General features: G+C 38.0%; 1 protein-coding gene across 1 annotated transcript in view; it reads left to right on the top strand.

The window, feature by feature from the left end:
* Positions 1 to 25,861, top strand: part of arhgef12.S (Rho guanine nucleotide exchange factor 12 S homeolog) — a gene marked incomplete at its 5' end in the record, with an annotated part of 95,405 nt that overhangs the window by 20,672 nt on the left and 48,872 nt on the right. Inside the window, 4 exon segments of the mRNA NM_001089294.1 lie at positions 7,915 to 7,938; positions 10,138 to 10,229; positions 15,370 to 15,426; positions 23,799 to 23,897. Coding sequence (NP_001082763.1) covers positions 7,915 to 7,938; positions 10,138 to 10,229; positions 15,370 to 15,426; positions 23,799 to 23,897 — 272 coding nt within the window.

The following is a 25,861-nucleotide window of genomic DNA, read 5'->3' on the forward strand; positions in this document are numbered from 1 at the left end:
AAAATCTTTTTGTTATTGTATAACCAAGCTTATCATGAAATGATTGTTAAATGTATGTTTTGTCCATCAATTAAACAACCATTTCAAGCAATATTGTCTTGTTGAAGCCAGGAACACTGTGGCTATCTGTCTGCTTGGCCCTGCAAACAATTGGACAATGAATAAATTTCACTGTGACCAAAAATTGTTAGTTGCATGATTGTTTGGTGCCCACTAACCTCATGATAGTTTGACGGATTTATTGTATTGCACTAAAATTAGTTGTTAGGGAAAGAAAAATCTCAATGTCTATGGCCAACATAACCCAGTTTGCTTTTGGATAGGTGACCATTAAATCATATTTGCTGTCTGGTTCTTATAGATTCTATCTGCTATTTGGTTGCTATAGATTCCTAGAACTTTGAGACTTTTATTACATTACTCTTAGTCATTAACGGACACTGGTACATTCCATTAACCACTGTTAGAACAATGTGATTGTATTCCACATCCAGAACACCTTGAAGCCTGCTTGCTGCCTTTCATAAAGGGCACCTGTCACTGAAAAATAATAGCTTTTGCTCTCCATTATTGCTTGGGCAAACAATACTATTTTCCCTAACAAATACTCAAAACGAGTGCCATGCCACCTTCATTGGGATGGTGCTCCTGGTGCAGGTGGCCCTGTTTTAGTGGCACGCATGCACTTAATAAACATGTCTCTTGACCTGCTTATACTAGTAGGGGAAACATTTTTTTAAATAAAAGGTGCCTGCTATAAAATCCAGCTCCTGTTTTTTTTTTTTTTTTTTCCTGAATTTTATTATCCCCTCATAGAGACTGCTTGTCATTGATGCTAATATACTATAAGGTTTGTTTACTCCTGTACCTAAGTATTTGCAACACTTGATCTATCTGATTTTTAACCGACACTGAGGCATTGTGGGTTCTTGCATTTAACCTATTTAAGGGCTAATCAGGTTACCCTTTTTTCTTTTAGCTCCATTTATATAGAAGTATTTACATAGAAGTTCTGATTTTTGCTGATCATTGGAGTTGGCAAACTGGATGAATTGTATGGAATATCTGTATGTGACTAGCTTTATAGGTACTGGATAAGCCATGTAAGGACTGTGGTGATGTGGGAGATGATAGACAGGTTTTGGAACTTTTTTTGTAATGAATGATAGAGCTAAGAAAATTGTAGGGAGAAACACTTAGATGCATTATTCCTGTGCTGCATATAAGTGCAGGATTGAATGGGAACACTGATAGTTTGAAAAAATATAACGTTCACACTGATGGACACTCTAAATTAGGTTATGAGGTTGTAGTTAGCGCTATCAGAAGAGAGACAGAGTAGTTGCAAATTGTTAAATTGTAGAGGGACTGTGACAAAATCATTTTATTTCTGAGAAACAGTGTTGAAATGTGTCTCATAGAAATCTATGCTAATGGTACTTTTAATTTAAAATGTCAGAGAGTGGGTATGTTATGTAATTTGTTATAAACAATGGGAATTTGGGTAAGCAACAAAGGCCAAATGTTGCCTGTGAAGAATGTTACAGTGTGACAGTAAGAATGTAAGGGCAAAACTAGCTGGTATTAACTATTGAACCAAAGAAATAATTTCAGTATGCTATGCTAGTCCTTTAGAACAACTCTGAGGTGTAAGACTTGAGCATAACAGTGATCTGATTTTTCTTTGTGTAGATCGCATTTCATGATGAGATTGTGTCAGTACAAATATCTGGTGCCCTCTAATTAAAGGTTCCTGCCTTAGTAGGATAACACCGCACAGTTAATTGTGTTGGTAATTATGGGGTTCAAGGTGAATAGGATGTTGTATATAGGCCCCGCCCTGTCTCCAGAGCAGAGTAGTAGAGCTGGTTTTGTGCCTTCTCACAGTGAAAACAGAATTCTCCCCCAATGGTTTTGGTGATTTCAGGTATTCAGATCACTTAAACATTTGTCCTTAACTGCAGTGTTCCCTCTGAAGTTTGTATTTGTCTTGACATCAGCACATACCAAAAAATATTGTATGACTGTGTAAATTAGAATGTGTTAATGACTTTAACCTTTGTTTTTCTATATTGAACTGGTTAGCAACCTTTACTTTATTTGCCAATTTATCTGCTCCAAATAATGGATTAATATACTGACTGTAAAGAGAAAGTTTAGGCAAGTACTGTGATTTATATCGAATTATCACATTCCTAGTAAGACATAAACTTAGTTTCGTTACACAAATTGTACCCTGCAGGACTCTACTTCACAGTTCAGAAAACCTTTCAGGAATAGTCTTCACAGAAAAGTTGCAACCAAAAAAACACTCCTCCGAGTTAGAAACAAAAATTTAAATATGAGGTGATAACAGAAGGCAGTTTTCCCAGGAAGGGCTTGAGAACAATACATGGATGGTTGTCTTCAGGTAGCAATGAAGCACAGTGGAGGTTCCCTACAGGTATGGCAAAGCTTTTCTACAAATGCATGTTAATTTAGTGAAAATTTGGTCAATTGTGAGAAGTACAGACAGCAAGACAAATAAGCGTGCAACAAATTGTATGGCCCCACGAACCCCTCAACATCACTGAAACAGTCTGTCTGTAGACAGAGCCAGAAGCCACTAAAGCTGGCCACAGATGCAAAGATCCGATCGTACGAATCAACGTACGATCGGACTTTCTCATCTGCCGACCTGCCACTTACCATTCAGATCAAAGTCTTACCATTCAGATCAAATAAGTAGTTAAAGAACAGATCAGCCGATTTTCTGCCCCTGACGGCAATCGTACGATAGTTATGTCTGGCAAAAGCTAGTGACAGTCTCCCTCTGAAAATCGTACGATCGGCAATACACGCAGAGATATTATCGGCAGCTGCCAGAAATTTTCCAACCTGTCTGATCGACCAAACGACCGATCTCCGCCGGATAAAAAATGACGGGACTCTCCACACACGGTCCGAAAATCGCACGAATCCTCGATTCGTACGATCGGATCTTTGCGTCTATGGCCAGCTTAAGACTCCCAAAGTTTGCAGTAGAAGTATGACTCCTCCTGGATTGATCTTACCAGGATGCTTGAAACAAGCCACCATAAAAAGTAAATTACTCCAGAAGTTGCACACAACTGGGATTGGACAGCATTTTAATTTCTGTTGATTGAGTTCCATTAGACTAAAGAATAGTTCTAGGATTAGAGCATGCTTGTCCACCAGAGAGGCCCCTTGTAGCAACTAGATAGTTGAAAGTGTGTAAACTGTTTTCTTGTTGCACAGGTCCAGATGAATACAGTGTTTGGTTGTAGATTAAAATGTCAATGCCTGACTCTTGCACATGCTAGAGGAACACTTCCAGAAGCACATGTTTAACTGTATCACTCTGTCGTAATGGTGATTCAGAGCTTGGCAATCAGAGGGAGCAAACAGCAACACTGTCAAATGCCCCATTTTTTGCTCATTTGCATAGCATTAATCATCTTGGCAACCAGTCCAGTTAAAGGGGAACTATTATAAAAAAGGAAATGTAATACACGCTTCATCTTGCTGAAATACGAATTTCTCTACTGTTTCTGAAATAATCAAGTTACTCTTCACTATCTCACTCTCGGCTTCTCTCTTAAAACAGGAGATTTTAATTGACAGGTCTTATACGTCCATTGGGGGGGGTGCTCATTTGCCTAGAAGATGTATTAAAAGCTCACTTTTTAAATATAACCAGACAGTTATTTGAGTAAGCTCTAACACATCTGCTAGGAAAGGGAGCCCCCCTCAAAAAAAATATCGACCTACCTGTCAATCAAATTCTGACTGACTTCTGCATGAAGAGAGAATGGAAAGTAAAAGATGTTGAGAAGAGAGCAGTGAACAGTAACTTGACTGTTTTAGAAATGGGATTTCCCTTTTCTATGAGATGGGCCTTATATCAAATGTTAATTTTTGTGATGCTTCTCCTTTAATAGAAAGCAGAAACACTGTCTCACTTCCCATTGGCAGTTGTTTGGCAGACTTAATTGCTGCCAGTCATCTCTGCAAGAATATTAGTTTAAACTGAGGGTGAGAAAAGCGCCCCTTCCCCCAGTCCCCCCACCCACCCAGTTGTGCATAAACTAATAATGTTTATTTTCAATAGGCTTCTTTTGCTTCTATCTGCAGTTCCCCCTTTTTGCCACTTTAATAATAACTGCCATATTGCATGATTCACATGCGATATTCTATCTAGATGAAATCTTGTCTCTAATGAATGTTAATTGTTCTGTTGGTGTCTATGGTAAATACTTCAAAATATGCATTTTAGCCCATATACGCTTAGAATTAGGGGTAAATTTACTTAGGGTCGAATATCGAGGGTTAATTAACCCTCGATATTCGACTGCCAAATTGAAATCCATCGAAGTCGAAGGATGTACTGCCATAAGTTCGAAAAATTATTCAATCGAACGGTTAAATCCTTTGAATCGTTTGATTCGAAGGATTTTAATCCATCGATCGAATGATTTTTTTTCGACCCAAAAAAGCTTAGAAAGCCTATGGACCTTCCCCATAGGCTAACATTGACTTAGGTAGGTTTTAGGTGGCGAACTAGGGGGTCGAAGTTTTTTTTCTTAAAGAGACAGTACCTCGACTATGAAATAGTCAAATGATTTTTAGTTAGAATCGTTCGATTTGAAGTCGTGGTCGAAGTAGCCAAAAAAATAATTAGAAATTCGAAGGATTTTTTATTCTTTCCTTCACTTCCTTAGTTCCTTCACTCGAACTAAGTAAATGGGCCCCTAAATGTTCGGCATGCACAATTTGGTTGTCACCACACTGTTGTGTTTATTTAAAGCAACAATAAAGGAAGACAAATTCTTTCCAAAAAAAGTTTGCGTGATATTGTTGTTACTTCTCGCTTCCGTTTATCCAACAAAAATGGATTTTGGGCAGTTCCTGTGTATTTCTAAGGGGAGACACTGAATTTTTCATAGAAAAAAAAATTCAAAGTCCAGTTCTGTACATTAAAAAAAAAAAAGAAGATAATCAGCTCTTATAGCAGAACTGCTGTGACTGCACAAAAGAAACATTGACTGGCTTCCTCCACCCCCTGCTACAGCAAAGCCCCCACCCCTCCCACAACAACTTGTCAAAGCCATCCAGTCTTGTTTAAGACTTTGGAGGAGAGGGCTTGGAAATTTTCTGTGTACGTGGGTCTTCAGTCGTGTCATTATGAATGGCTGCTCTGTGCTGCCTTGGTGACATCAGCTGTAAAAATACGGAGACAATAAATGAGTGTGCTACCTTTGTCGACGGCAAAACATTTACAATGCTTCAGGTTTCCAGACCTAAATAGACTCTTCTTATTCAGAAAGTCTGAGTTCAAGTGTGAAACTGCCTATAAGGATTGCTAACGCCCCTTCTGTTGCATGTAATGGGGCATAGAAAATGTCAATGTAATATTTTTATGTAAATGGAGGGGCAAAACGGTCAGTGGAGTTAATGGACATATTTTGAAACCCATTATCCAAAAAGCTCTAAATTAGGGCCCTTTCACAAGTATAACCATCATGATATTGGATCCAAAGGTTAAATAGTTAACATAAAGAGAAGTTTTTCTTAGGATTATTTTTTAAATGCTCTATTGCTTTGAAGATAATAAATTCTTTTTTACAGCTCATTCCAATTTTCTACTCTGTTACTGGCAGCCTTCCAGAATCCTTACCTCTAATACTTGATAGACATGTGACTCCTCCAGTAGTGGGAGTGTTTGTACTGACCAATCCTCTTATCATGCATTGCTTGTGTCACTTCTCTGTGAGCACTATAGTTGTTATGAAGATTGTGTAAGGCACAGTTTTGTGACTGCATCTTGAAACAGGATCTCATATTGCAGTTGTGCAGCACCTTATTTGAAGGTCTTGCAGCACCTTGCAAATTCAACCCCCCATGCACTATGTCACAGTACATCTAACATGCTGGTTTCTGATTCAGTGGCTGTTTCTTTGCTGTACCCACCCTATATTTATAACACATATAGTGCTCACTGATGTCACAGGAAAACTTCATAAGCAATAAGATTGAGGAGGAAGTTGCTTCTTTTTAATCCGTTTGCCAGGTCTAGGGTGGCAAAGGAGACTGGCAAAAGAGGGAACATTCTGTAAAATTCACACTTTACGATCGTTCGTCTGAGAAAAAATTTGCATAGCAATAGGGCACGAAACTAGAGCTGGTCTTTTTCGCTAGCGAATTGTCCTCCACGCCTGTTCATAAATTGACGAATGGTATTTGGGCAAAATGTCGCAATCGACGGCCACTTTGCCCTTTAGTAAATTTGCCCCATTGTCTGCATACCCTATATTAAAGATCACCAAGATATTTGCCAGTAATGCTTTGTTTTGTGTGAAAGGGATATATTTATTTCCACAATGAATGTTAGTGTGAAGGTTATTACTAAAGCAGTATGTCCTTTTATGACATTTTTCAAAACAACCATGTTGTACGACTTGCCTTGTTGAATAAACAGATTATCTCTTCATAGGAGATGTAAGACTGCCACACCGTCTGGTTTACTCTGCTGAACAATCTTAGAAACACAATAGCTTTAGAACAAGGAAACTGCAATTTCATTGTGATTTGTTGCGTAAAACTCTGTCCCTAACATTTGTGCACCATGGCAGGGATAGTGCTTTACAGACGTTTGTTTTGTTTGCAACACAAATTGTTTTGTACTTGTTTTGCCGCCTATTCAAGTGCAAAACTGTTGCAACTGCTGCAGCTTCAGAATGAAGCATCTCCTATGTATGATAGAGGCCTATTTTAGTTTGCGTGATTAACATAAGAGATTGGGGGGAAAACTCATATTAACATTGCTTCCCCTTATTCAAAGTCTCTGTTTAGGTTTACACGTTATCCAAGTTATTGAAATTAAGATTTATGAATAAAGGGAAGGAAATACAAAGTGGCAGGTTGGTTTGAATTTTGTCAGGTTTGTGAGTATGAGTACAGGTATGGGACCTGTTATACAGAATTCTTGGGACATGGTTTTTTTCCAGATAACTGATTTTTCCATAATTTGTATGTTCATACCTTAAGACTACAGTACTAGAATATCATGTAAACCTTAAATAAACCCAGTAGGCTGATTTTTCTTCCAATAAGGATTAATTATATCTTAGTAACTTGTACTTGATCCAAACTGTTTTACTAGTACAGGTATAGGATCCCTTATACGGAAACCCGATATCCAGAAAGCTCAGAGTTATGGAATGGTTGTCTCCATAGACTCCATTTTATCCAAATAATCCAAATTTTTAAAAATGATTTCCTTTTTCTCTGTAATAATAAAACAGTAGCTTGTACTTGATCCCAAATAAGATATAATTAATCCTTATTGGAAGCAAAACCAACCTATTGGGTTTATTTAATGTTTAAATGAATTTCTAGTAGACTTAAGGCATGAAGACCCAAATTACAGAAAGATCCATTATCCGGAAAACCCCAGGTCCCAAGCATTCTGGATAACAGGTCCCATACCTGTACACCGAAAAAGAAATTTTTTAAAATTTGGATTGTTTGGATAAAGTGGAGTCTATGGGAGACAGGCTTTCCATAATTCTGAGCTTTCTGTATAATGGGTTTCCAGATGCCTGTATAGAGATTGTGTTTAAGGAATGGTTTACTAACCAAGAAATGTAAAAGGGAAAAAAATGTTTATTATGCAGTTGAATTGTGACATGTAGCAATATATCTCTGAGACAGCAGATATTTGCATTTTGGGAAAAACTTTTGGAGATATTTGCTGAATTTATTTTTGTTAAATAAATCAGTAACAAGTGCTGTTCTCTTTTTTTCCCTAAATTTCATCATCTTTTCCTCATTTTTTTTTATATAGTTTTATATATTTTTTTATAAAATATTTATTTCTTAACCTTGCTTTTTTTTTCTTTTTTTTTATTCTAGGTTTCACTCCAGAAAACCAACCAGGTAATTAAAGCAAACACTTGTATTCATGTCTATTTGTGTTAAAATTATATGTTTTGCTTGATAATTAATATGTACATTTAAGAACCACTAACGCCAAAAACTAAAATTTATCTTGAAAATACTTATTTCTCTAGTTTACATAAGAAAGTCTTAATTTTTTTGTAAGAAGTTCTGGTTTTTGCAGGGTTTTATGTGGTCTCCAGGAAACCATATAAAAACAGTTCCAGGAAAACATAAAATCCAGAAACATAAAAGAGGTAAAATACAGATCACAGATCAGATTAGATTTATTTACAGTTTTCAGTATTTTTAATGTTTCCTACATTCTAGTTACTAGCCAATGCTTAAAGGGGAGCTCCGGCTTCCAAACCAAAATTTAATAAAGAGGCCCACATAATGCAGAAACCACAAATATACCCATCACTGTTACCTGTTTCCTCAAGAAGTATGAATACATGCCATTTTCTATACTAAAATCCAGCTGTTTAACAGTTCTTCTCTTTCTGCATCATTTGAAATCCTGGCAGGTAAGAAGGGACTAAACACTGATGTTACAAATTGTAACAACTTCCCCACAGCTTACAGGCAGCATGCAGGAACTACATAACTCACAATGCATTGCACTGTGATGTTCCTTTCTTTATTGACATCACGTGTGCAGGGAATTGTGGGGTTTGGAGGATACAGGCTGAAGACAGCTGGTTGTTGATACAAAGTAACAGTAGTCAGACAGCTCAGAAAAGTAGTCAGAAAGATAAGCAGGAGAGCAGGGGGCTAGGCTAAGATTAGGGAACTGTCAGAAACCGTTAAAATCATGAAAAGTTTTTAAACGATATATATTGCAAAGTTGCTTGAAATTATGTTTACTTTTCAAAAAGCTTGTTATGTTTTTGTGGAGTTTCCCTTTAATAGTTTATTTAAAAAAAATTGAGGCAGCATAATCATTTGAGATTCTGTTGGTTTCATAATTTGTGTTTTCTGTGAGTGACCTTGGGCTTAAAGGAGAACAAACCCCCCTTATGAAAAAAAGCCCCCTTAACTGCCTGACATTGCCCCCCCTGCCCTCTCCCCCCCTGCACTGTGCATTGGTCAAAAACAACACCTTAAAAAAACTCTGCATGCTCAAATTGGTGTTGAAACCAGAAGAGTATATTATGCAGCGGCAATGACAGGCAGTTTAGTGGGCTATTGGTATGGGGGTGTTTACTTCTCCTTTAAGGGGTTGTTCACCTTTAAGTTAACTTCTAGTATGATGTAGAGTGATATTTTGAGTTATTTAGCTTTTTATTCAGCAGTTCTCCAGTTTGCAATTTCAGCAATCTGGTTGCTAGGGTCCAAATTACCCTAGCAACCATGCATTGATTTGAATAAGAGACTGGGATATGAATAGGAGAGACCTGAATATAAAGATGAGTAATACAAAGTAGCAATAATACATTTGTAACCTTACAGAGCATTTATGAGATATGTTTTTTAGACAGGGTCAGTGACCCATATTTGAAAGCTGGAAAGAGTCTGAAGAAGAAGGCAAATCGTTAAACTATGTAAAATAAATAAATAATGAAGCCAACTGAAAAGTTTCTTAGAATTGGCCATAGTAGAACATACTTAAAGGGAGCCTGTCATCGGAAAACATGTTTTTTTCAAAACGCATCAGTTAATAGTGCTACTCCAGCAGAATTCTGCACGGAAATCCATTTCTCAAAAGAGCAAACAGATTTTTTTTATATTCAATTTTGAAATCTGACATCGGGCTAGACATTTTGTCAATTTCCCAGCTGCCCCCAGTCATGTGACTTGTGCCTGCACTTTAGGAGAGAAATGCTTTCTGGCAGGCTGCTATTTTTCTTTCTCAATGTAACTGAATGTGTCTCAGTGGGACATGGGTTTTTACTATTGAGTGCTTTTCTTAGATCTACCAGACAGCTGTTATCTTGTGTTAGGGAGCGGTTATCTGGTTACCTTCCCATTGTTCTTTTGTTTGGCTGCTGGGGGGGAAAAGGGAGGGGGTGATATCACTCTAACTTGCAGTACAGCAGTAAAGAGTGATTGAAGTTTATCAGAGCACAAGTCACATGACTTGGGGCAGCTGGGAAATTGACAATATGTCTAGCCAAAGCACATGTATATTGTTATGTATTACCTGCAAATGACAGATTGAATTGCAAGATTTATTTATACAAGCTGCGTTGTTTTCAGACACGGAAGCATACTTTATAGAGAGTCTTCAACTGACAAGAAGCAGAAAGTCGAGAGAAGCGTTAGCTCTTCTCATGACTTTGATGCCACAGGTAGGTGATGTTCTCTTTTATCATCAAACTAAATGATTTTTCTGGTTTTTTACTAACCTTTCCATTTCTTTGATACCAGATTTTACAGGGGGTCTAAATCCAAACAAATTGATATAAATTTAGAAGAACTTGAATTTTACGTTATACACTTTCAGACTTCTGACTAAACGGCTATCTCGGATGTCAGAAATTCAGCACATTAAGGGGTGACTGACTGTACAAAAGTCTTATGCCCTGACCCTCAAAGCGTAGTGTAGAGTGAAATCCTACTTTTAGCTGTTTGAAAATGGTAATACAGGTATCTCAGAAACTACTTAAATTAGAAAATTAATGTAAAATGCAAAAGTGCTCAAAGGACCACGGAGTATGTTGGGGTTTAGATCCATCTTGATACACAATAATATGTTGATGAAGTATGTCCGTGTTATCCCTGGAATCACCTTTGCTTTTCTCAAATTGCATAGCTGAATAACTGGTTATACTTGGTGTGTATACACAGAAGCGGAAACACTCTTTAAAATAGAGATATGTTGTGATTGGGACATAAAATGGTGGCAGTGCTATGTTTTTGGGTTTTTTTTCACATTTTTATGCAGGACAAAATACAAGCAAGATACTTAAAGGTCCACTATCGAGAAATTGAAAAAAATACTACTGTGGAAAATAAGACACTAATGTTATCAAATTTTGTACCATTTCTGTAATAATCAAGTCACTCCTCACTTTTTCTTTTCATTCTCTCTTCATGCTTTAGTTGGGTTCAGATTTTAAACTGGCAGGTAGCTCTAATACATCTTTTAGGGGGGCTCCATTTCCTAGCAGATGCTAGAGCAAATTCAAATAAACTCTAGCACAAGCAAAAATCGAACATTTTCTAACCCTTGCACAAATCCTACATGTAAAGAGACAGTATTTCTGGTAATTTTAGAGTGACCTCTAATATACCTTCTAGGCAAAGGGACCACCCCCAAAGGATATACAGTATTAGACCTGTATAGGTAGTTCCCCTTTGCACACATAAGCATCTATTGAACAAACGTAGACCTTAGTCGTTTTAGGGTATACTTGCTTACTTATGTACTATAATTTCCATTATCGAGTTAGGAAGCTGTTTTATACTATTTATTCCTAGGTGAACTTTGCGTTTGCCCTTAAGCCAAGCATTCAGTTTCCCATTTACAAGGAATTTAAGTATCAAAATTCTCAGCAAGTGCATTCTGACCTACAGTATTTGTAGTGAGTAGATGGACTTTGTTAAACTGTCAGTTCTTAACTATGAAGAGTAAGTAAGAATTTAAATATCAAACTTTTCAACTAGGTTAGTCTGATTCATTAAAAGTTAGGCTTGCTTATTTGGGGAATTCTCAGGTTTATGAGTAAGTAAATATCTTCTGCAGAAAAGCATGCTTGTGGACCTACAGGTACTACTAGCAACCCTCCAGCAGTAAGGATCATATGCAAAACATGGCAGTTGTATAGTATGTGGATTGCTGAAGACCCCAGACACTTTAGTGCATTTTCAGTAGATGCAAACAATTGCACTTCTTTTTTTAGATACCTTAAAAAAATAAATAAGAGCACTTCTAAATCATTGTGGTGCTTCATATCAAATATGTTAATGTTTCTTAAATGGGAACTCCGGCTTCCAAACCAAAATTTGATAAAGATGCGCACATACAACAAAAACTCCATCACAGTTACCTGTTTCTTCAAAAAGGGTGACTAAATGCCATTTTCTATGCTGCAATCCAGCTGGCTAACAGTTCTCTCTTTCTGCATCATTTGAAATCCTGGCAGGGAAGGAGGGACTAAACACTGATGTTACAAATTGTAACAACTTCTCCACAGTTTACAGTCAGCATGCAGGGACTACATAACCCACAATGCATTGCACTGTGATGTTCCAATGTTCCATTCCTCATTGAAATCATGTGTGCAGAATTGTAGGGTTTGGAGGATGCAGGCTAAGGACAGCTGGCTGATGATGCAAAGTAACAGTAGTCAGCCAGCTCAGCAAAGTAGTCAGAAGAGCTGGGGGCTGGGTTTAGGGAACTGTCAGAAACCATTAAAATCATGAAAAGTCTGCATATTTTTTAATTGATGTGTATTGCAAAGTTTGAAATTATTTACTTTTCAAAAAGTTATGTTTTAGTGGAGTTCCCCTTTAAAATTGTAGCACTCTTTCAGATGTGTACATTTGGGGATTTTGAGAATCTTTTTTTGAGATTTTGTGTGAATCGTATGATTCTTTGTTTAAGTCTACATACTCTTTATAGTGATAACCATGCAAAGCAAATGCACATTTTGCAAAATTTAATATTCAGGTCTAAAAGAAGCTGCCACATGAAAATCAGTGTTAAAAAAAAAAAAAAAAATCATTGCCAATTTTTACAAAATGTTTACATTAGGGGGCATATTTACCAAGGTTCAAATGGTAAATTGGAAATTCTTTTTTGGTTAAAAACTCACAAATTCTAATTTAAAACCACCAACTCAAATTTGAATTAGAATGTGAGATTTATCACATCTTGACCCCGGAAACAGTTCTAATTGACTATTCGCCACCTAAAATCTGCCGAGTTCATGTAGAAGTCAATGGCAGAGGTCCATTGAACCATTTGAGATGTCAATTGCCTTCCTGAAGTTCAAGTTTTTTTTGGATGAAAACTCGATTCGAATTTGATTCAAATTTAATTAGAATTTTCAGGTTATTCTTATTCGATTAAATATTAGCCGTTAGAGTTTTTTCATAAATAATCTGCCATTTGAGTTGTGAGTCCATTTGTATTTATTACAGTTAAAAAAAAAAATTCACATAACTTGACCCTTGATAAATAACCCCCTTGGTCTTGGTTGTTGTGAAATAATGGTGTACTGTATGTACCGTGTTCATCTTTTATAAATACTGTGACTAGTGAATGTATGATTTAGGGATGGTTTCAGAACCCCAGAAACTTTGGTGTAAATTCTTGGTTTGATATAGCACTAACATATTCTGCAGTGCCATATAGAGATTATACATCATTCACATTTTTAGTGGGGTTTACTATCTAGTGTATTTGTCGCTATAACAATGCCCAAAAAAAAGAATTAAAATCAGGGATGACCTAATTTCTCCAGAAAAAGTCTAGATTAATTTTGGTCTACAGGACATATAGGGGTTTGTACACATTTTTAATAGGTACATAGAGATGGTGGTATTAAATAGGCAAAGATTGCCCAAGGCTTTTTTCTATTGGTTTCCATTTATTTTTTTGTCACCGTTTTCCCAAATTTTGAGTTTAAAGTTTAATGTTCCCGTCTCTAGTTTTTCAATCTGGCTGTAATTCAGGAACATTCTGAACTGTTACAATTTGCTACATATAGTTGATACATCTCTCAGCAGTATTTGTGGAATATTAGCAACTAATATATGACAAATAGAAAATAGAAATTAATTGGAAAAAGTCTTTATTTCTGGTGAACAAATTGAAAATAAACTGAACTGAAAAAAAGTGTTTGCAGGTGAACAACCCTTTTTAAATGACAAGGAGAACATAATTTAATTCCACAAGCTGCTGCATTTTTCTTCCTTTAAATAAGCACTTGCCTAGTGAGAAACCTTTACATATTAGCACCTCCCAGTGAGTTTTGCTTTTCCTTTTAAATTCCATCTGTATTTTCTATGGCATACAAGAGTGATGTTCCTATGTGCATTCTTCTGAAAACTGCACATTGTGACTATGTTTTGCCAGGCTTTTAAATGTATTTTTACTTGAAAAAGAAGTAAATTCACACTAAGCCTGCTCTTTATTATGCAGGAGCATATTATCAGCAAAAAGAGTTAGGAAATAGTTTCTGGCATGGAATTCTGTAGATGCATGGAGAAAAACTTAAACACAAATATAAATAATGAAAAATGTATGAGCATTTAAAAACATATGTTTCATAATTAATATGGCACAAGATAATATATTCAGGCACCATTTTAAAGAAGAAGAAAATCTTTAATAAATGGAGGGTGCCAAATGTTAGGATACCCCAGGCTGGTGCAGATAACGGGAGCACCGGGCCAGAGGTAAGTCATTACAATCCTCATGAATTGGACATTTCTTTTAAAGGTATACAAACTATTTAATTCTTGTGCAAAAAGTTAAAGGTAGTATAAACCCAAAAATAAATTGTTGCCTTGTGAAGTAAAGTGTTATTCTAATATTCCAATATTTATTCATTGAAATTTCAGTTTGTAAAAGTAACTAAAAACAGTATTTGTGCTTTTCTGCTTTGCTTTTTACCTCTCTTGAAACAATGTTGCAGGTCAACTTTTTGTATTGCTCTCCACTATTGTTGTTACATTGTTTCAAAAGTAGTAACTACACCAGGATGGAGGATAGAAAGGGGCAGACAGATACTGTTTTTAGTTGCAGCTGCATTTACAAGCAACTTTAAAACCATTCAATATTTGCAAGTAAGCTAAAGAAGAAAAGTATGGTATCTGTTGTCCAGGATCTTATGACCTGGGGTCTTACGTATATCTGGTTTTTTTTTTTGGGGGGGGGGGGGGGGTTGGTTTTCTTTTTATTTTAATGGGGATTTATTATTTTGGTTGCCATATTTTAAATCTGGTAAAAATAGGATTAAAGATTAAGATTTAAAACCTTAAATGAATCCAGTAGGATTGTTTGCCACCAATATGTTTTTTTGCGGCTTAACTACCATCAAGTGTAAGGTAACACATTATTATTACAGAGAAAAAGGAAATCATTAAAACAGATTTGTTTAAAATGCACGGAATGAAGATAGCCTTCCTGTAATTCGTTCTGGATACCAGGTTTGTCGATTAGGGATCACATATAGAGTTGCCTTACCATTGCTGGCAGGTTTAACTGGGGTTACTGTCACAATAACTTGATATATTTTTTAAATAATCCCTGATGCTTGCTTACTTCCATAAAAGTAGTGTACAGACAATTCGTCCAGAAAGAAGCCAATTTATTTTTGTTTTTTGCTGCGGCTGTGTCAGCCTGTTAGGCGGTACAGTTTGCTCTTCCTGCATGGTCTCCAGCTGGATGCATTTGTGTGTGTTTTGTTGTGAATTTAGCCATATTGTCTGTGCATCTTCTGTTCCCTTACCTCTTCTTCTCTCTCCGCTATTGTGCAGAAAGCGTGTCCAGGAAGGCAAAGTCTACTTGGGATGAGAGTAGACAGGAGACCTATGGTAAGCCCAAATTGCCAGTACAGCTTACTGCCACCTGCATGTGCATTGCTGTGTCTCTAATCCTCTGTGCAGCTGCATGGCATTTTTGGCAGTGGGTTGTAAAAACAATTGGTGGAATGTAGTGGTGCAGGTTTATACACATCTGTTTCTTCATAGCAGCCAATCCGCATTTACTGGGCAAGCAGTGGTTAATCTCGCTCAACCTCTCTATTCACGACTTCTGGGCAATATACTATTTAGCACTGCATGTAATTAAAGCATAGCTTCATGGCGTATTCTTCTGTCCTTTTTTCCACATTTGTGGTTACAGGCGATTGCCATGTACTTCCACTTCAATCACCTACTGGCAGACTACTACATTCATTTAATTTACTGAATTTTAACTGGTATTTTAGTTTAATCTTGGGAATCCACATTTTTAACTTAAACTTTTTAACTTAAAGCGGACCTGTCACCTACACATGAAAAGCTGTATAATGAAATTCCTTTTTAAATTAACCATGGGACCTAAATTATTTTTTTCATTAAAACATCCATACTTGTTATAAAGCTGTTTAAAAATCGGAGCTGTCAATCAAATATTACCTGCCCCACTTCTATACCTGAGCCATAGAGGTGGGGCAGTCAATTACTTTCACTTTCCATTGAGCAATTCTTGGATGTCACTGGTCTCCTCGCGTTCCGCCTCAGGCTTTATAATTGTGTAGGGCACTGGGCATGGGCATTAGTTCCCCAATTCTGGTGCATATACATGATTTTAGGGTGTCCACAAAATGGCTCCTGCCTGCTTGCTGTGATCATGTAATTCCAAGACAGAAGGAAACAAAATCTAAATAATAAATATAGTGTAAATAAAGTTTATGTTGCTCAACTAACTCGATCTTGTTGGAGAACACGTCAATGAGCGAATGCCTCGTTATGCAATTGACTTGTGTTGCGCATTTGCACTGCACAATATGGCTACCCTCACCGGCTGCTCCTAGCACTGGCGGGGCCAATTTAAAAATAAACTACTGCTACCCCAACCAGAGTATGGCTTTATTAGCCCGCACCTTTGGTGTGGAAAATATTTAAGGGTAAAAAGTGCCCCATAATAATTCGGTTTTACAGTAACTTTAAGTATGAACTAACAGTTTGCATCTTTTTACTTTTTGTGGTTTTTTGAATTATTTAATTTTTTGTACAGCAGCTATCCAGTTTAGAATTTCAGCATCTGATTTACCATAGCAACTAGGCAGTGGTTTTAATGAGAGACTCAAATGTAAAGCAGGTCTGCATAGAAAGATAGCTAATAGTGTATAGCCACAACATATCAATAGGTTTTTCGATACTTGATCAGTGACCCCCATTTAAAAGTCTGAAAGAGGCAGAAAAAGCAATTAATTCAAAAACATTGTAAACTTTAACTCAAAGTAGACAGTTCTTTTGGTTCTAAAGTGTATTTGACATTTTAGAAAGTGCTTTATATACATTGTTCCCTGAAGGAGTGGCAGTAAATAGTAAGTGTTACTCTGTTTAGTAGGAATGCTTGAGTCACTTGTAAAACCATCATACATGTGTAAACTGGCCATCTGAGAGCCTGGCAGCTTCTGGTATGTAACAACTGCATATAACATCAGTTTACATGTGCAGTACTGGCATTTCTCTAGCTGATGCTGCATTGTGCAGCTGTTTTGCCATTGGCTGAGCTGTATGCTGTGAGATGCAAGATGTAACATGGATCAGAAATTCATGCTACAATAAAATTGTATTGCATTCTACATGGTGAACACTGTAGAAAAGGAGCCCCATTCTGATATTCTGATTAAGGTCAAGAATGAACTATGTGAACATATTTAATGTGTGTGTGCATGTATTTTTTAAAAGACATTAAAGCTACAAAGAAATACAAATATGGAAGAATCGGTAATACTTGCTGATGCTGGGGACTCAATTCAGAGATCCCAGAAGCAATATATGTTTTTGCACGGTGTAAGACAAAAAGTCCTAAAAAGGCATTTGAGAGTGGATGATATTACGACTAACTGAAGGCACCGTTGTAGAGGGAATTGTATATGAATGCATCAAGGGTGGTTATTTCACAAATAATGTCAGAAAGCAGTGATTAATATGTTAATACAGGTATTGGGCCTGTTATCCATAATGCTCAGGGCCCTGGGGGTTTTCCAGATAAGGTGGTCGTTTGTTTCAAATTTGGAGCACCATACCAGCCTGCTAAAAACATTACAAAAATGAATTGAATTCAATAGGATTGATTTGCTTCCAATAAGAACAAATTATGTCTTAGTTGGGGTCAAGTCCTTGCAGGGTTGTGCCAAACCAAACATACTCCCTAAGCAACCTTCCCCGCAAGGCACCTCACCCATCTTTATGCAGACACATTCGTAACCAGATGTGCACGTATGCATCAACGAACGCTCAGACAAGCACGCAGACATTTATGTAGGGACACAAGGGCCCAGACTAGGGGTAGGCATCAGAAATAGCATGTGCCTCGCACCCCGCAACTGTTGCACCTTATCCACATGCCTCTTCTGCCTGCCCCTAGTTCTGCCGTGAGTAAATCCAATAGGCTGGTTTTATTTCCAATAAGGATTAATTATATCTTAGTTTGGATCAAGTTCAAGGTACTGTTTTATTATCACAGAGGAAAAGGAAATCATTTAAAATTTGGATTATTTGATTATAATGAAGTCTATGGGAGATGACCTTTCTGTAATTCAGAGCCTTCTAGATAATGGGTTTCCAAATAACGGTCATACGCCTGTACATACTTGGCATATTTTATATGGATTTCCATGTTATTGTAAATAACCTGTCCCCATATTGCTCTTTTGGTTTGGAGAGATTGTATGATTTAGGCAACTCCTGGTTGCCAAATTGCTTTCCTCTATCATGCACCAAAGAATGAACAAGATGTGATGTACAGATGATCACATACACTGTATACAAGGTTGGAATCCAAAACAAAGGCTGTATTAGGCAATCATTCATTATTTCATTAAATTATGATTGAAGATCATTTGATTTTGTTTATGGTTCTGATGTTCTTCGAGTACACTGGAACACACACACATACACTCACTCACTCTCACACACAGTAAACATTCATTCACATGCCTGTGTGCAGGCCAAAAAAGCCATATTTAACACAATGAAACGACCGCACCAATCAGGTCTTGGGGGGGGGGGGGAAATTTATTCAACGTTTCGGCTCCTCACTTGAGCCGTCTTCAGGACTAGAAGACGGCTCAAGTGAGGAGCCGAAAAGTTGAATAAAAACTTTTTTTTGCTTTTTTTTCAAGACTTGTGCACTCTTTTCATTGTGGAATATATATATATATATATATATATATATATATATATATATATATATATATATATATATATATATATATATATATATATATATATATATATATATATATATATATATATATAATTTTTTTTTTTTAATAACCCATTGTGTTTGTTATTTTGGGTGCTGGTAGACTGCAGCCACATAATGGAGTGTCAGTTGACATTCGCATGGGAATGCTAAGGTGCTGTTTTCTGAGTCAATTTTAGTGTGTAGTCCTGAAATTGTTACTTTAAGTTTAAGATTTATCAAGGGTCGAAGTTAAAAAAAACTTTGAACTTAGAAATCAAAGACCAATCGAATGGAGGTCGAGGTTTTTTGGGGTCGAAGCGCTACTTTGATCTACTTCTACTTTGACTGTCTTTTGAGAGCAAAAAAAAAATGATGAAAAAGACTTGGTTTACTTGAGAAGTCCTATAGCTGAACACACTTTGGCCAATGCCTATACTGGCACTTGCTCAATTATAAATGTGTTCTCTCTAAATATAAATATCTGATATGAATGCATCTGGGCAGGAAGTTTGGATACTTTATTTAGCAATCCATCTGCAGTTTCACAAAGCTTAGGGAAGGGTCAAACTAAGGATCACTCTAAGATGAAAAGTATATAATGTACTATGTACAGTGACCCTGTGCCAGTGCTTCTTTAACAGGCTTAACAAGGTGGGCACTGACAGCCTGAGATGCGATCAATGCAGGGTCTTATAGGTATGAACAAAGCAGGGTCTTAAAGGTTTGAAAAGTACCTAGGATTACAGGTGTGAATATGAATTAGAGTGAATCTGAGGTGTAAACAATGCTATGGTCTGTTGATCTCGATTCGATACCTTTTGAAGCTTATACAAAGGTAAGCAATCAAAGCAGCCAGACTTTAATGGAGGGCCACACAAGTTGATCGGCCAGTTGGACAGCATTGTACATATTTATAAAGCGACAACATTTTCTTCAGCGCTGTAAATAAATGGGTATTTACATTAACATAATTACATACAAAATACAATCAGATTGGAAACAAAGTAAAGAGGTCCCTTGAAAGGGACTTAAAGGACCAGTAACATCAAAAAAATTTTTAAAAGAATTCTTTAGAATACAACGAAAAAAAACACCAAGAGAAATAAAATTTTAAAATAGCAAAGCTTTTATTATGAAATAACTTACAGAAACTCTGCTTCCGCTCCTCTTCAGAAAAGGCGTCGCTGCAACCATCCATACTGCGGCGCTCGATTTCTCCTCCCTGGCTATTTTAGTTTCCTCTACCCCATCTCCTTTTCCAGCTCTCTGTGCCGATACCTCTTCCTGCGCTGTGATATCAGTCAGCAGCTGAGAGTGAGACCCTATTGGCCCGAGCAGAAGCATTCGCTGCGGCTGACATCGCAGTGTCCCAAGGCAAGAGCCATCCCTTCAAGCCAGATGCCAAGTACCATACTATGAACAGCGTACCATGCTCCTCCAACACCACTGTGCCACTCGGCCCTCACCATCACCACCATCAGGTGCTGGAGCCCGGGGACCTCCTGGAACACGTCTACTCCTCGTCCCTAGCATTGATGGCCAGTACCGGACATGAAAGATTCAGCGGCAGCGAAGGAGGTGGAGGGGCAGGAGTTGGTGGCAGAGGCTTGATCTCTACCTCGGCCCATCCGCACAGCCACATGCACAGACTGAGCCACCTATCCCACCAGGCGGCCATGAACAGGACCTCTGTCCTTCAGCACCCTGGACTGGTCACCCCTAGTTTGATCCTCCGCTGCTTGAATCCGTCTCTGAGTCGCAGACACCAAGCCTGCCGCTGCCCCCACAGCCGAAGCCACCTGCCCCCCATTGCAGTGATGAGCGGTGACCATGCTAGGGACAGGGAGGTGACGTGTTCCAGGAGGTCCCCGGGCTAAAGCACCTGATGGTGGTGATGGTGAGGGCCGAGTCGCACGGTGGTGCTTTTACTTCCCCCCGCGAGTTGGAAGCCTTTGCTGAGCGATTCAAGCAGCGGAGGATCAAACTAGGGGTGACCAGTCCAGGGTGCTGAAGGGCAGAGGTCATGTTCATGGCCGCCTGGTGGGACAGGTGGCTCAGTCCGTGCATGTGGCTGTGCGGATGGGCCGAGGTAGAGATCAAGCTTCCGCCACCAACTCCTGCCCCTCCTTCGCTGCCGCTGACTCTTTCATGTCCGGTACTGGCCATCAATGCTAGGGACGGGGAGGTGACTTGTTCCAGGAGGTTCCTGGGCTCCAGCACCTGATGGTGGTGAGGGCCGAGTGGCAGAGTGATGTTGGAGAAACATGGCACGCTGTTCATAGTATGGTACTTGGCATCTGGCTTGAAGGGATGGCTCTTGCCCTGGGACACGGCGATGTCAACCGCAGCGAATGGTTCTGCTCGGGCCAATAGGGTTTCTTCCAGGCTGGCGAAGAAGTCCTGTTTCTTTGCAACACTCACAGCTGCTGCCTGATATCGCAGCGCAACAAGAGGTATCGGCACCGAGAGCTGGAAAAGGAGATGGGGGGCAGAGGAAAGACTGTCACTAGAATAGCAAGGGAGGAGAAATAGAGCGCCGCAGTATGGATGATCGTCGTGTCGCCTTTTCTGAAGAGGAGCGGAAGCAGAGTTTCTGTAAGTTATTTAATAATAATAGCTTTGCTATTTTAAGATTTTACTTCTCTTGGTGTTTTTTTTTTTTGTTGTATTCTATTGAATTCTTTTAAAAAAAAAAATTTGCTGTTACTGGTCCTTTAACATAACTTATTCTCTACTGCAGTGATCCCCAACCCGTAGTTCGCGTGCAACATGTTGCTCGCAGCTCCTCTTGGTGTTGCTCGTGTAAGCTGAACCAGCCCCATACCAGTACTGTTTTACCCAGTAGATTCCGACTCACTAGCCCTGTGTAATAGGAAGCATTTTAATAGATTGTGGGCCAGCGAGATAAAGTTTCAGTTCAAGCACGATCCTTTCTATATAGCCAACCCTCTGTAGTACGAGTAAAAGTTTCAGTGTGATACTTTCTTACCAGCCCTCATATGTCTCATAAACTGCCAGTGTCTTCCCCCCCGATCAGTTCTGTGAGCCTCCTGACAAATCGATCAGTGAGTTATAACCGCGTGTTTGTGATTAGTCCTTCTGTGAGCGAGTGGTGAGTAGGAAGTGTAGGAAGAGGATGGAGAGAAAAGATAACGCTGTTATAACTCACTAATCGATTTGACAGGAGGCTCACAGAACTGATGGGGGGGGGAGACACTGGCAGTTTATGAGAGATATGAGGGCTGGTTAGAAAGTATCGCACTGAAACTTTTACACGTACTTCAGAAGGTTGGCTATATAGAAAGGATCGTGCTTGAACTGAAACTGTGATCTACACTTCTTATGGTGAGTCAGGGAGAAGGGATCTCGCTGGCCCGCAATTTATTAAAATGCTTCCTATTACACAGGGCTAGTGAGTCGTATCTACTGGGTAACACAGTACTGGTCAATTCCTCAGATTGCCCCCAATCTGTACCTGTGCCAGCATAAGACAAAACATCAATCATATTGTTACTCCCAATCTGTACCTATACCAGCGGCAGCCAAAAAAATCTATCATATTGCCCCATGTTTCTACCTGTGCCAGCAGGAGCCAAAAATCCATCATATTGCCCCAAACATCTGTGTACCTCTGCCAGCAGACACCATATAGCCCCATGTACCTGAGCCAGCAGCAGCCAATCCCTCATATTGCACATCCAGATCACATTTTGAGATTCAGATCACTGCAAAATGACTTCTGGACTTTAGTAGAAATCTTCAAGTTTCCCATCCTAAAAGGAACCTCACAAAGACTGAATTCCTGTTTCAACCTACCTTCATGAATCTGGATTTTCAGCTATGAAAATTTTAAAATCTAAATATAGAACACATTTAAAGGAGAAGGAAAGGTTAAAACTAAGTAAGCCTTATCATAAAGGTCCATCTAAATATACCAGTAAACCCCCAATGTAGTGCTGCTCTGAGTTCCCTGTCAAAAGAAACACTGCATTTCTTTCCTTCTATTGTGTGCTCATGGGCTTCTGTATCAGACTTCCTGCCTTCAGCTTAAACCTCATTGCCCTGGGCAAGAGCATGCTCAGTTTGTTCCTCTCCCCCTCCCTTCTCTACTGTAATCTGAGCCCAGAGCAGGGAGAGACACAGGCAGGAAGTGATGTCAGACCATGTTAATACTGCAGCTCCTATCCTAAACAAACAGAGAGTTTCTAGAGCTTTTTACTCAGGTATGGTAAAACATTCTACAGAATAAATATAGCATTCTAGCTTGCACTATTGCAGCTAATCTATTGGCAATAAAATCCCTCCGTAGCTTTCCTTCTCCTTTAAATGATGATCTGGGAGAATGCATGAGGCTGGCTGTTACAAACTACACCCCATATATTCAAAAACTGGAAGAAAACATGCAGTGCCAGATTTCACATTGATATTATATATCATTTCAATTTAGAGTATATGCTTATTATTAATAAAAATTATGTTTGCTGTACTCATCACTTATTGTGTTGCTCACGGACAAGTGTGGCTCCCAGGGTTGAAAAAGGTTGTGGCTCCTGCTCTACTGGATGTGACATTGATATTGGGATGCAACACAGGCTGCTAGGATGGAAAGAATTAAAGCTCCTTTGCCATTAATGCAAACACAAATGTTCTGTTGAAACTTAAATTGCTCTTTAAACTTTCTGGTTTGCTGTTTTTGCTGATTGTATTATGTAACAAATTATTTTGTTTTACTTATTTGTTTTTTTTTTCTGTTTTTAACCCAATACATATATTGGTGTTTATTTCACTGTTGGTGTTTCCAAGTAATTGGGTTTATACTACGTGTCTGCATTATTATAGTTTTTAAACTCTATTTTTCTTCCTTATCAAGCTTCTTGCCTTTTATTGAATTGCTCTCCCAATATTGCATAATAGTACTCACTTCTCTTAGCCGGAATTTTCCTTCTAGTTTTCAGGTTCATTATTGATTTCTATTCTGTTCCTTCTTTTTTTTTTTATTCAGGTTTAGTTCAGCGCTGTGTGGTAATTCAACGTGATGAAAATGGTTTTGGTCTGACAGTCAGTGGTGATAACCCTGTCTTTGTTCAGTCCGTCAAGGAAGGTAAGTCTGATTTTTTTAATTATACACATGGGGAGGCACATTTACTTAAGGTCGAATTCATGTTTTTTAAAACTTTATTAAATTCGAATATACTTGAAATTTGATAGGGGGGGTTATTTATAAAAAAAGAGAATATCTAAAACTCTGATGAATTTTACCAACTCGAAAACTCGAATCAAATTTGACTAAACTCAATTCGAGGTTTTTTTCTCTGAAAAAAACTTGAATGTCAGGAAGGCTACTAACATGTCCAAATTGGTCCCTGACTTATACATGAACTAGGCAGGTTTTAGGTTGCAAATAGTCGAATTCTAGTTCTTAAAGGGCCAGAGTATGATAAATCTCAAAATTCAAATTAAAACTCAAATTTTTCATTTGGATAATTCACAATGCGAATTTAAGAATTTTAACCAAAAATTTATTTTCGAATTACCATTTTGACCCGGAATAAATATGCCTCCAAGTGTATGTTTGCACTGATCACAACAGGGCATCAACCAGTTTTCTGATTGTTCACCTGATTATTTCAGTTGCTTTCCATTTTTTATTTTTGACTGTTTTTTGGTCCATTGGTTTTTAACTTTTCATTGTTAATGACCTGGGCATTCAAAAGTGCTTTTTCTATTTTTGCTGCTGATACTATAATTGTGCCGAACTATACATTTAATGCAGGTTGCTGCCACCTTGTAGAGAGATATGACTAATCTGAAAAATTGGGCAGCAAACTGGAAAATGAGTTTCAATGTTGAGAAATGTAAGGCTATGCATGTGAAGATTCTCATTCATCCAGGTCATCCAACTGGCTTTCTCAATTTGGATGACTGGTGAAAGTCTTCAAGGAAAAACACAGTCCAGTAGATTTGAGTAGATGTAAGGCTATGCACTTTGGTAGAAATAATATACAGATCATGTAAGTTAGACTCTAAATGGTGGTGGGTTGGGGGTTTCCTTAATTTATAAGGATTTTGGTATGTTTATAGATAAGTTGCCTAATTTAAGACAGTGTCATTCTATGGCTGCTAAAGCAAATAACGTTCTGTCTTGCATAATAAATGGCATTAACTCAATAGATGGACTATAGATCCCTGATAAGGCCTCAACTTGAGTATTCAGTGCAGTTTTGGCTTGAGTCCTTAAGAAGAATATACACATATCTATATAGATATAAAAATATATTAAAAGTGAGATTTTGCTCATGCATGTGCAGAACCCCTATATGGAGTTTTCTCAGATGTAACTAACTGAGCTTGCTTGGGCTGGAAGTGATGTAGCCGCAAAGCTAGGAGATAGATCCCTACCGCTTTGATTGAGCACTTTGAAACCCCCTTTGTACGGCTTATACAATGCTGAACAGAGCAGGCAACATCCCATGTCATGGGGTTATGACACATACTCATCCATTTCTGTCCCTCCTACTGCAGTGTTTTCTATCCAGGGGGATGTACCACATGCACAAACAATGGGGGTGTCATTTAAATAAAAGGGTTGCCACATCCTTTTATTAAACACTACACTGCATGTTTTTTCCTATGTTCCCTGATAAACTGACATATTTATATGTCATATTTAACAGATGAAGCCAGAAGGGATTGTGTGTCTGGCATGTAACAGTATAGATTGTACCAGGATAAGTACGCTTGTCTCGTTAAGTGCAGGTAGTAACGCGAGATTTAAAGTTCAAAATAGGCGTGATACCATTAATGGACATCAGGTGGTACCTTATCATACCACTTTTCCATCATCTATTTATATCTCCCATGACAGAGAGAAGATAAACAAAGTTTTCTAAGTTATACTTACAGAAACTGACAACAATTCGCTTGATTTTTCTTTGCGTCCACATTTATATCATTTTCTGTGGCATCATAGCTATAGCAGTGGAATATTACTTGTAAAACTTTACTTGTGTCAATAACTGCATATATCCATAAGATAAGGTTTTTCTAGATGCTTCTTAGTAATGG

Source organism: Xenopus laevis, chromosome 7S (assembly GCF_017654675.1).
Source record: "Xenopus laevis strain J_2021 chromosome 7S, Xenopus_laevis_v10.1, whole genome shotgun sequence".
In the NCBI taxonomy this organism is placed as follows: Eukaryota; Metazoa; Chordata; class Amphibia; order Anura; family Pipidae; genus Xenopus; species Xenopus laevis.